Source organism: Pseudorasbora parva, chromosome 1, assembly GCF_024679245.1.
Source record: "Pseudorasbora parva isolate DD20220531a chromosome 1, ASM2467924v1, whole genome shotgun sequence".
NCBI lineage: Eukaryota > Metazoa > Chordata > Actinopteri > Cypriniformes > Gobionidae > Pseudorasbora > Pseudorasbora parva.
The window spans coordinates 43265327-43277390 of NC_090172.1; the positions used below are offsets into that span (position 1 = coordinate 43265327).

General features: G+C 40.1%; 1 protein-coding gene across 12 annotated transcripts in view; it reads right to left on the minus strand.

The window, feature by feature from the left end:
* tjp1a (tight junction protein 1a) overlaps nt 1–12064 on the minus strand; it is a 194874-nt gene that overhangs the window by 143902 nt on the left and 38908 nt on the right. For 11 of the 12 annotated variants that reach the window (XM_067441617.1, XM_067441608.1, XM_067441599.1 and 8 more), the window contains exon 1: nt 7072–7508. The exons of the other annotated variant lie outside the window; for it this stretch is intronic. In XM_067441617.1, the coding sequence (XP_067297718.1) occupies nt 7072–7166 (95 nt within the window). In that variant the 5' untranslated portion in view covers nt 7167–7508. Of the gene's footprint in view, nt 1–7071; nt 7509–12064 lie in introns of those variants that run through there. 12 annotated transcript variants of the gene reach the window in all.

The following is a 12064-nucleotide window of genomic DNA, read 5'->3' on the forward strand; positions in this document are numbered from 1 at the left end:
TCCTCTTTACCCGTCGTTCGGAGGTTAATCTGCAACACTGATCCCTGAATACATTAACCCTGCACAGGCTCCTGTGGCCTGGACAAGCAGGGCACAAATATCTTTTTTTTATTTGCCTTCTTTCTGCTTATGAAACCTAGATTAATGCCACCAAAGAGTTTTAGAAAGTAAAACTTCCAAGCAAGGAACATTACGAGTATAAAACTTTAAGCATGTGAGAAATCTGTTTGTTTGTGTGGGTGGTCACATTGATGGGATAACTGTAAATAATCAGTGGACCTTTGACATATGAGATGACCAGGAGTAGAACAGGAAGCGACATGCTGATTAGGTGGGCCAGACAGCTTCGACAGATGGAGAGGGAGATTAGTGATATAGACGTGTATCAAACATGACAGTACACCAATCACAGACCCATGCTTAGTGTCTCCCACCATTCACCCGACCTGACTGCAAGAGCGGTACACAAACACGACCTGGCACTCCTACACCTAAAGCAAAAAAATTGTCTAGACACACATTTTAATTAAATAAAGAAGGCAAAATCAAAAGGACAGACAGCACTGATGTGGAGAAGAATATTTTACATGTACTTTTACTCCAAAGCAACTTACAGTACATTAAAGGGTTAGTTAGTTAGATAGTTAGTTCACCCAAAAAAAATGTATTATGTCATTAATTACTCACCCTCATGTCGTTGCACACCCATGAGACCTTTGTTCACCTTTGGAACAGAAATGAAGATATTTTAATGAAATGCGAGAGCTTTTGGTCCTTCCATTGGGAACTATGCAACTACCACATTCAAGGTGGAGACTGTTAGGAAAGACATCAGTAATCCATGTGACTCCAGCAGTTTAACCTCAATTTTAAGAAGCGACATGGGTGCTATGTTTGTGAAAAAAAAAAAAATTACAAAAATTTATTTACAAAAATACTGACCTGCAAACCAGTAGGGGGAGCTACACGACACGTGCATGTTGTGTTGATTTAAGAGCTGATGTAGTTCCGTGAAGGCGCTTTGGATAATATTTTGTAAATAAAGTGTTAAATTATCTGCTTTTTTTGCGCAAACAAAGGACTCATGTCGCTTCATAAAACTGAGGTTAAACCACTGGAGTCGCATGGATTACTTTAACAATGTCTTTCTCATCATTCTGGACCGTGGTAGCTGCGTAGCTCCTAGAGGAACAGGAAGCTCTTGAATTTCCTCAAAATGATCTTCATTTGTGTTTTGAAGGTGAACAAAGGTATCGCGTGTGAATATTTTCATTTTTGGGTGAACTAAACCTTTAAAGGTTTACATTTTGTCTCTGGGGATCAAACTCATATACTGTGTAATAGTATATTTAAAGGATTAAATACATGTCACAAATCACCCATGTCTGCAAAAAACGTTTTTTAGTCTGACTTCACAAAATCAGACTTATTTATGGAAAAATTAGATATTAGTTTAAGCTGAACTTTTGAAGATCATGTAATGTCTTACTTGATAGAGGTCTGCAGAACAGTTTTATAGAAACAGGAGACTTTCTGCTGTTATGACTAAACATTGCCCTCAGGTTGCTTCAGCTTGGTGAGCAACTGCATGTTGTTTTTATCCTGCAGGTCAATATGGGGAGTACTAGTCAACCCAGCTGAAAGCAGATCTCTGAGTCAAGGATCAGAGGGGTCATACTTGTCCAGGCCAGCCCAAAAGGTTCAAAAACTCTAGGCCGTATGTTATCATCCCTCCCTGTGGGCAGGTTTAATAAAGGAGTCGTGACTAAGAAGTTAAGGTAGATGTCTGAAAGTCATAAAGTAGGACTCAGTGTTGTGCTGTAGAACTAAACAGATTGGCTACAAGAGACTAGAGAGAACATTGTATCATATTGACTTAAACAACAAAAGGATAACAACTGTGCATTAAAGTGATAGTTCACCCAAAAATGAAAATTACCCTGTGATTTACTAACCCTCAAGCCATCCAAGGTGTCTATGGCATTCTTCTTTCAAACGAACACAATCAAAGTTAGATTAAAACATGTCCTGGCTTTTCCAAGCTTTATAATGGCAGTAAATGGCAGCCCTAAATTTTAATATCCATCCATTATAAAAGTAATCCACAGCTACAGGGGTTAATCGGTGAATCGATAGGTTTGTGTAAGAAAAATATCCATATTTAACAAGTTATAAAGTAAAATATCTAGCTTCCGGCTGACTGTCTTCTGTCAGAAAAAAGCGGAACTGGCACAACGTTGACGTCAGATGTAGCATAAGTTACAAAGTTTTGAACTGCGAGAGGCGTTACACTTTCTTCGTAATTTGAATAAGGAAAGTGGTCTGCCGGAAGCTAGATATTTTACTTTGTACTTTATACTAAATTTGGATAATTTTCTTACACAACCCAATCAATTCACTTCAGAAGGCCTTTATTTACCCCCTGGAGCCAGTCTGAATTACTTTTATAATGGATGGATACACTTTTTTGGGCTTCAAATTTAGGGTTGCCATTCACTCATTATACCCATTATAATGCTTGGATTAGCCTGGACATTTTTTTTAATATATAACTCCTTTCATCCATCCATCCATCCATCCATCCATCATTTTCCGCATATCCGGGGCCGGGTTGCGGGTGCAACAGTTTAAGCAGAGATGCCCAGACTTCCCTCTCCCTGAACACTTCCTCCAGCTCTTCCAGGGGAACCCCGAGGCGTTCCCAGATGAGCCAGGAGACATAATCCCTCCAGCATGTCCTAGGTCTTCCCTGGGGTCTCCTCCCGGTGGGATGTGGCCAGAACACCTCTCTGGGAGGCTTCCAGGAGACATCTGAAATAGATGCCCGAACCACCTCAGCTCCTCTCGAAGTGGAGGAGCAACAGCTCTACTCTGAGCTCCTCCCGAGTGACCCCATCTCTATGGGAGAACACAGCCACCCTGTGGAGAAAGCTCTTTTCTGCCAACTATATCTGGGATCTTGTGCTTTCGGTCATGAGCTGTGGGTCATCGGCGAGAGAGTAGTAACGACTCACAAATAGATTGACCAGTAAATCGAGAGCTTCGCCTTACAGCTCAGCTCCTTCTTCACCACGACAGACCAGTGCATTGACTGCATTACTGCAAAAGCTGCACCAACCAATTTGTCAATCTCCCGTTCCATCCTTCCCTCACTCATGAACAAGACCCCAAGATACTTGAACTCCTCCACTTGAGGCAGGAACTCTTAATCCAACCTGAAGTGGGCAAGCCACCCTTTTCTGACTGAAAACCATGGCCTCGAACTTGGGAGGTGCTGATTTTCATCCTAGCCGCTTCACACTTGGCTGCAAACCGTCCCAGTGCACACTGAAGGTCCTGGTCTGAGAAGGCCAACGTAACATTATCATCCACAAAAAGCAGTGATGAAATCGCATGGTCCCCAAACCGGACACTCTCCAGCACTTAGCTGCACCTAGAAATTCCATACAAAATATGAACAGAACCGATGACAAAGGGCAGCCCTGTCGGAGTCCAAAATGCACCGAGAACCAGTCTGACTTTCTGCCGGCAATGCAGACCAAACTTCTGCTCTGGTCGTAGAGGGATCGAAGAGCCCTAAGCAGGGGACCCCATACGCCCAGAGCACCTTCCACAGGACACCACAAGGAACACAGTTGAATGCCTTCTCCAAATCCACAAAGCACATGGATTGGTTGGGCAAACTCCCATGAACATTCCAGCACCCTAGAGAGGGTATAGAGCTGGCCCAGTGTTCCACGACTGGGATGAAAATCACACTGTTTCTCCTGAATCTGAGGTTCCATTATCGGCCGAATTCTTCTCTCCAGTACAGTGGGATAGAATTTCCTGGGGAGGCTGAGGAGTGTGACCCCCCAGTAGTTGGTCGCTAGGGATGTGACGGTGTGGAAATGTTCCCACAGGTTAATTGACATGTGACAACACCGGTAATATCGATATCACCAACTGGGCTTTTAAATCACTAATTCTATCTAACCGAGAGTAACATGCACGGTATGTTTAGTTTCGGTTTTAAATTAGCGCCAGTTCGGGGGTGGGTTCTTTTTTTTATCTATTAGCCTACTATTCTTGATGAAAAACACAACAACACACAATGACAAACTCACTTAACTAGGTGCTTTTACATTAAGTTTTGAAACCAAATCTTCTGCGATCATCTTGTCTGTCAGCTTGAGATCTGACTCCTGTTGCGTTTGTGCTGCGACACTCGTTCAGATCATGCATTAGTAAGCAGACACGTTCAGTTTATTATTTGTACTGTCTGTTCTCTAACTGAACTAAATTACTGTATTACTAAAAAAAAATCTAAACGACGGTTGGGGTGGTGCCACGTTGTGCACGTAGTGTGATTGATGTTGAGTCTGAACACTGGCAACACTGACTATCGTAGCAAGCCTACCGGTCGCCTTTATTAAAAAATACTTAATATAAATCCACTTTAAATTTTGCTACCACTCTTCTATATATCCTACTACCATCTCCCAACTCTCTTCTTTTTTTCCTGATCTAACCGATAGATTCATCCCAAAAAAGTCTTACACATTGGACACTAAACCAATTCACCACCAACTTCAGCAGAATTGTCCTACAACCCCTCAAACACACAACCCTTAAACGATGCTCCACATGAGGAGAGAGCTGCAAGGCAGGGATGAGGCAGTCATAAGTCAGTAAACCTAGAGTAATCGGTCTTCCACAGTGCCATAAAGCATCTGAAAGGAGATTACAATCTCACGGCAGAGTGGAAACATGTGCGTGTCAAGATCAAACAGAGAAACACAGCTATTTTACTCTGACCACAAGTCTCTAAGACAGTGACAACAGTGAGGAGCTGGAGAGCAATCAGTGTCAATCAGTGCTGAGATTGTCTCGTGTCTACTGCAGGAAACTGAAACTCGGTGTTTGACACTATAAATCCATTTTAAAGTGTGTTTATGTGCACTTTAAAAGTTGTATTTCAGTCTGAATGTCAGCTGAGTCAGACTGAAATTGTACCAGGCCAGTTTTTGTGAAGTCAGACTAACAGACCTACATAATGTGATTGTAGCTCGGCTTTTTGCAGCATGTATATGCACTAGTCGGATCACAATTGGACTCAACATTGTTGACTTGCTCTGGAAGAAACATTACATATCACTCACTTATACTGTTTGACTAAGATACTTGAGGATAGGCAAATGATGGCTGAATCAAATTTAGACTGCTAGACTGCTTTAGAGCAAATTTAGTGCTTTGGCATTTCAGATAAACACTTTTTAGTACCTACTTGCAATACTTATGTAATTTTCAAAGACACAAATATAAAACATTTTGAAGTTGCATTTAAAATACACTTTGCTCAACATTCTGAGGGGCCACATGCTCTCTCAGTTTGGGGCATGATGTTTCTGGGTGAGTTGATGCATCATTAAGCAGCTGGGAGAACAATGGATTGCAGGATGCAACAGACAGACATCTGGGAGGGTGCAATACAACGGTTGCCTCCCACTGTCAACACATTCGTTTACCGTCCGCACAGTATGCGAAGGAAGCAGCAGAGAGCCAATAACCGTGAGCTAGCTGGTTGGATGGGTGCCCCCATCATGACAATAATATAATGTAATTCTGATGAAAAAGCCACCCCATTTACCAACGCACCGACTGCTGTGGGCTGATGGGGAGGTGCCAACACATGACAGCCTTGTGAGTGTTTTGAGGAGACCACAAATGACATAAAATAGCCTACACAAAAATTGCTTAAAACAAGCATATGTGAAATATTATGAAATATGATTTAAATAAATAAATAATTAATATATATATATATATATATATATATATATATATATATATATATATATATATATATATATATATATATATATATATATATGCAGCGAGTGAATGAACTGATTTGTGAGGTGAGGAAAAAAAGGGAATTATTTATATATATTATATATATTATATATATATATATATATATATATATATATGAGTGTGTATGTATGTATATATATATATATATACACACACACACACACACACACTGTAAAACAATCTTTTGAGATTGAGTTAATGAACATTTTTGAGAATCGACAACCTTTATTCAAATATTATTAAAAGATTTTATTTTTTAAAAGAAGCATATTGGATAATTGTTTTATTTTTGATGATGCAGTGAAACATGCTAAATTGTGCTATTTTAATGATTTATAAAAATGTTTATGTTGTTCAGATACAATAATATTTTGAGTTTCTATTTTTTAAACAGAATGCATAACATAAAAAAATGTGGTTTTGTGGACGCATTCTGGATCCTTAAAAAAATAAGTTAGTACAATTCAAAATATGTAAAATAAAACATAAAAAACAGTAAGGTCTGTCTGTACTGTGAACTCAACACTAGCCAGCTTTAACCTCCACTCAACCAGCCCACACAAATATCATTTAGATAATGAACACATACTGCTATAAAATCAGAGGATGCCTATCATTTTGTTCTTTCATTTGGAAGAATGTTACAAATGCACTGAGAGGTAATTGTTAAATGGATTTGAGTGGCTGCACCCATGTGATTAATAAGCTGTCTGAGTGCATTCATTGTGGAGGCACTGGAGAATGAAAATTAAAAAAATAACCAAGGCTAAAGCAAAAGGAAAGAATCCTTACACAAATTCAATTGTTTTTCATAATGTTTAGCACCTCTAACTCAACTATTCAGAATCAACAGCAATATTTAAAGGTCCATATGCAAGCTTTTGTTATACCAAGGAAGGACCGATTCTATCACTAGTGTGTGGAGAGAGAGAGAGAGAGAGAGAGAGAGAGAGAGAGAGAGAGAGAGAGAGAGAGAGAGAGAGAGGGTTACAGCGCATCAACATATCAAAGAGACAAGAATAAAAGTCATATATTGAGAAAAAACCCTAAGAATCAGAGAAAACATGAGTTGTAAATGAGAAATAAAGACAGCAAAAACTCACTTTGGCAAACAAAAGTGAGCATAACAGCTGTAAAGCTCAGTGCACGTCACACTTCACTCTCCTCCCATTCCACTCACTCGCTCACTTCTCAAACTGTTCAGTTTATACTCACCACAGCTGTCTCTTCGGAGGGATGCAGTCATCTTTGTTGGAGGCTGTCACTCCCATGGCCATCTGCATCACTGTTATGTATTTCTGGTACTTCATATTGTCCACCACTACCGCCACGAAACCAACATAGGTGAGCTTGCGCACGTCTATTCCCTGGCATCCGCCTGCGCCGGGTCCACGTCTGTCACTTTCAGAGCGCCATTTCCAGTGCTGAGGGACTGACTAGGAAAACACTCCTCAAGAAGCGCAACAAAAGGTACCATGCCGCTAGGACCCATGTCTGTTGTGACTCTGTAATCTCATTAGTGCTCTGAATAGCCGACTAATCCATACAGTGTTGGTCAGGAGCGACACATTGTTTCTGCGCGCTCCTCGCGAAGCACTTTCTGTTCTGGAAACAATCAGAGAGAAACTCTGACAGAAGCCAGTGGCAAGTGACAGCAGCGGAGCGTTTGTGTGTGAGGTAGGAGAGAGGAAAAGCGTGCATGTATATACGCACAAAAAAAGAGAGAGACGAGGGAGAGGGAGGGAGAGAAAGAGAGACGCGCACATGCTCGTGGAGAGCAAGAGTGGGGGTGAGAAGCAAAGAGAGGCAGACAGTGAGAGAGCGTGCGTGGAGCTCTCTCAGATGGCACGGAAATAGATTTTCAGAGAATCTAAACATAATGCGAGATGATTTACAAAACATCATGGTTCACCCAGCTCACAAAAAGGGTCTGAATGCAAATGAGATCAAAACTGAGCATCCTGTGATTTGAGCTCTGTGACCGGTGATTACCTAATGGAAGAGGGGGATGGGAGACAGGAATAGGAGAGAGGGAGATGTGAAGAAGGGGAGAGAAGGCACAATGAATTTTTTAATTCCGAACACATGCACATAACTGTCAGTAAACGAATCCGATACACAGATTAAATATTGCTCGGCCAAAAGCCTCTGAAAGCAACAGTGCTATTTTAATCCGCATAAAGCATCATCCCATCCAAAGTGAGTGACAATCTAAACAACAGCCATTACAATGGCTATACCTGCTGACCTTTTTTCAGTCTCAATCTGCTTAAGTAACCCTCATCTGATCCCGTAGAGGTCTAAGGGGCAGCCTTTGTTAGCCTGACTATCGGCGGCATTAATAGAGTTAAAGGACCGGCTTAATTAGAAGGGGCACTTTGCCACTAGACAAGAGAATGTTATTAGTCATAAGCTTTCTAGGTAACTACGACATACAAAAAGGATCAGTTTTAAGTGCCTTTAATTTCTTAATTAAGCAATTTTTTGTCAATCAGCAAAACCTTTTTGTTTTACAGGATTGTAGGGACAGTCGCCTTCGAAATGAACTGCATTTGAGTGCTTTGTGCCAGAGAGCAATCTTAGTAACTGCTCTCCCTTTCTCGGTTACGCCCACTCTGGCCTGAACCGCCGTTTGATCTGAAGGACACACGGATCCTTAACCTTTAGGCCGAAGCACTAATTGAGACAGGGGCCTGGGAGTGGGGACTCTACACTAAAAAGGCTCGGAATGAAGAAATGGAAAGTGCATCGAGTGATTAGCGAGTCCATTGTAATTGCAAAGGGACGTTCTTATTGAAGAGAGATTCATTGATTATTATAATGGACCTCTTGGGTGTGCCGAACAACTGCCTAACCACAAGCTACACAGAGTGAAACGGCATGAAATGTGACCACAGGCAGAGGTTTGAGAGCGCACCAGCGCCTCAGTCCCACAGGAGAGCCCATTAACCTTTTTGGGATAAGCATGACAAAGAGAGATGCACTTCAGTGAGGTCAAACACCAGGACACATGGAGAAATATCACTGAGATTATGTGGAACAAAAGAGAGGCCACCTGGGACTATTGCTATATTTTTGATATTTTCATTCGGGATATTTTTGCAGTGCACATCTATTTTAAAGTAAATAAGTACATCAATATCGGTCTTGACTCTCAGTGCTTTTTTCCCCTAACAGACCTCAAAATAATATGAGCACTTTCTCCCCAGCAGTTACATGCATCTACACTATTAAAATGAGCCTCACTAGTGAATCATATCAGGTCGTACTAAATATAGCATGTACAATATTGTATGAGTCATACTAAAAGAGGTGTTAATTACATCAGATACATATTTTAAAGGAAAAATTATATATATATATATATATATATATATATATATATATATAAACCATCCATCCATGAAAAACTTAAATGTATTTTATTTTAGTTAGTTAGTTGCAAAGACAACATTTCTACTTTATGTTTAAGTTGAAGTATTAAAATGACTAAAACTGAAATAAAAATCCATTAAAGGGGGGGTGAAACACTCAGTTTCAGTCAGTGTCATGTCAATCTTGAGTACCTATAGAGTAGCATTGCATCCTGCATATCTCCGAAAAGGTTTTATTTTTTTAATAATTATATAAGAAAGATGCGCTGTTCCGAGTCTTTCCGAAAAAAGCCGAGCGGGTGGGGGCGTGTCGTGTGAGCGGAGCTAAATAATGACGTGTGCAGCAGCGCGCTGTGTGTTGAGTCGAGTGCATCCCTAACAGCGGAAAAAAACTTTATTCAAAATAAAAATATGGCTTTTAATCGGATACAGCCATACATCTATGATCCGGAATCAGACCCAGAGGCTGCAGTTGAACAGGAGCAGCAGCAAAAACGACTAGAGCAGGACGTCTATATGTGGTAAGTTACAAGTTATACACTAACTATATAATATGCTTAGCGGCTTGTGTTATTTACATATTTATACTTGAATTATATCGTCGTATTTTTGTCTTTGAAGGTGTACATGTGGGAAGTGCAGTTGTGCACGTGTGTTTGTGTGTTTACGCGTGGTTTGTGTAGACAGTAAGGTGACTAAAAGCAGTCTCACTCACCCTTCTAACGTTGGGACTGCTCCATCCTTCAGCATTAGGCGATTGGGAAAATTCGGCGTCGAGCTGGGCCTTGTTTATGAAACAGCGAACAGATATAAACATTCGCGCAACTCAGTTGCTGATCCGGAAAAGCAAATTACATCCACTGTTGCCTTAACGCGGGGTTTTTGGCGAATCTGTGCAGGACTGTCTTGGTCTGGCAACCAAAAACCCACTTTTTTGGTGACATTGTTATGTGCTATGTGTAATTGTCACCTGTCCAACATCCTACAAGCCCCGCTTTGATGGGCGTAGGCTGTTGCTTTCGCTCTCTCTCACGCGCAGGCTGTTGCTTTCGCTCTCTCCCTCGCTCTCTCTCACGCGCTTCCGGTAGAATTGTCCGTAAGGCCCATACAAGGAAATTCCGCCCCCACTAACGTCAATGGGGACGCATGATCTCAAAAAACTTGCCGAAACTTATGACTAACCGGAAGTAGTATTTTTGACAAAGAAATACTCCCATCAAACGTCCACCTTAACTTTTGAAACTTTGTCTATGTTTAGTATGGGATTCCAAGTCTTTAACAGTGTAAAAAGATCAGTATGCATGAAACAGCATTTCACCCCCCCTTTAAAGCTAAATAGAAAATAAAATAAAAATGACAAAATTATGTAACAAAATTACTAAAACTAAATAAAATCAAATGAAAACTGAAAATATAAAATAATAACTCAAAATACTATAATAATAACTAGACAGTAAAGATTGTTGAGACAGTTTTATAAGCTTCCTAACACGATCATGTTGTTAGCATGTCTTACCGTGTAGCATTAGTTTACATTTTGTTACCATATTTGTAGCATGTTTTAATATAGTGCTAGCATGAATTAGCATGTTGCAAGAATTTTAACATGTAACTAGCATGACTTGGCATGTCGATGTCTTACCAAAACACAAAATGTTGGTAGCATGTTAACACAGTGCTAGTATGTTTTAAGACATCAATAGCATGTGTTGCTATGATTCATCTTGTTGCTAGCTTGAATTACAATGCTACTAACATGTTTTAGCCAATTGGCTATCTCTTGTACGGATAGCCGTACAAGAGATTGCCGGAAGTAACTTAAACTGCATAATACGGAAGTAACTTAAACTGCAATTGCTCGACTGGCCCCTAGGGACAGGCTCCAGAAAGGAGCAGAATCTCATTGAGGCTCATGTTAAAATGCCCATTTTACAGCAGATAAAAAAACATATTTATAGCCTGGTACAAATTGTGGTTTTGGTCAAATTTTATGGCAAATTTTGCCCTGCATGAAAACTGTGAGGGGTGTAAATTTATTTATAACTCATTCGTTTATATTATATAAAGCCTTAAATTTCTGCATAATTAAGGGCGAGGCCACTTTGATTGACAGGTGGATAGCCATTTATCTGCTGTCTGTTAGTATTCGTGTCACCTCAGCTCCGCCCACGTCCTCTTTGCCCATTTTCAGTTATCCAGGTAAGATGCGCGATGACTCGATACCAAGATGGCAACGGCCAGCGCGTCTCTACTTTGTGCTTAGCTATATATATATATATATATATATATATATATATATATATATATATATATATATATATATATATATATATATAACCAGAAGCTGCATGATATATATATATATATATATATAGCGCAGTTGCACTTTGGCTGACCTGAGTTCGGGTCCTGGCTTTTGGACTTTTCTCGATCCCGCCCCCCTCGATCTCTCCGACTTTGCTTCCCGTCAACTAATTGTCCTGTCATAAAGGCAAAAAATAAATATAATAAAAAAAATAACAAACATATTTCAAAAAAACTGACTTTATTTGAAACAAAACAAATACTGGAATTGAAACACTCTCACCTGTTAACATTTCTTCGGAAAGTTATATATATTGGCGGTTTCACAACCAGAAGCTGGCAATATTAAGGCATAATTGATTCTGCTTACTTTGACGGCAAATTGACGGTTGCAAGACAGCGGGCTTACATACATGTGCCTACATATACATACATAGGCCTATCTATGGCTCTGATGTTGAGGTACGGCTTTTCATGTTTCTGTATGGTTGCTAACAAAATAATAATAATAATAATAATAATAATAATAG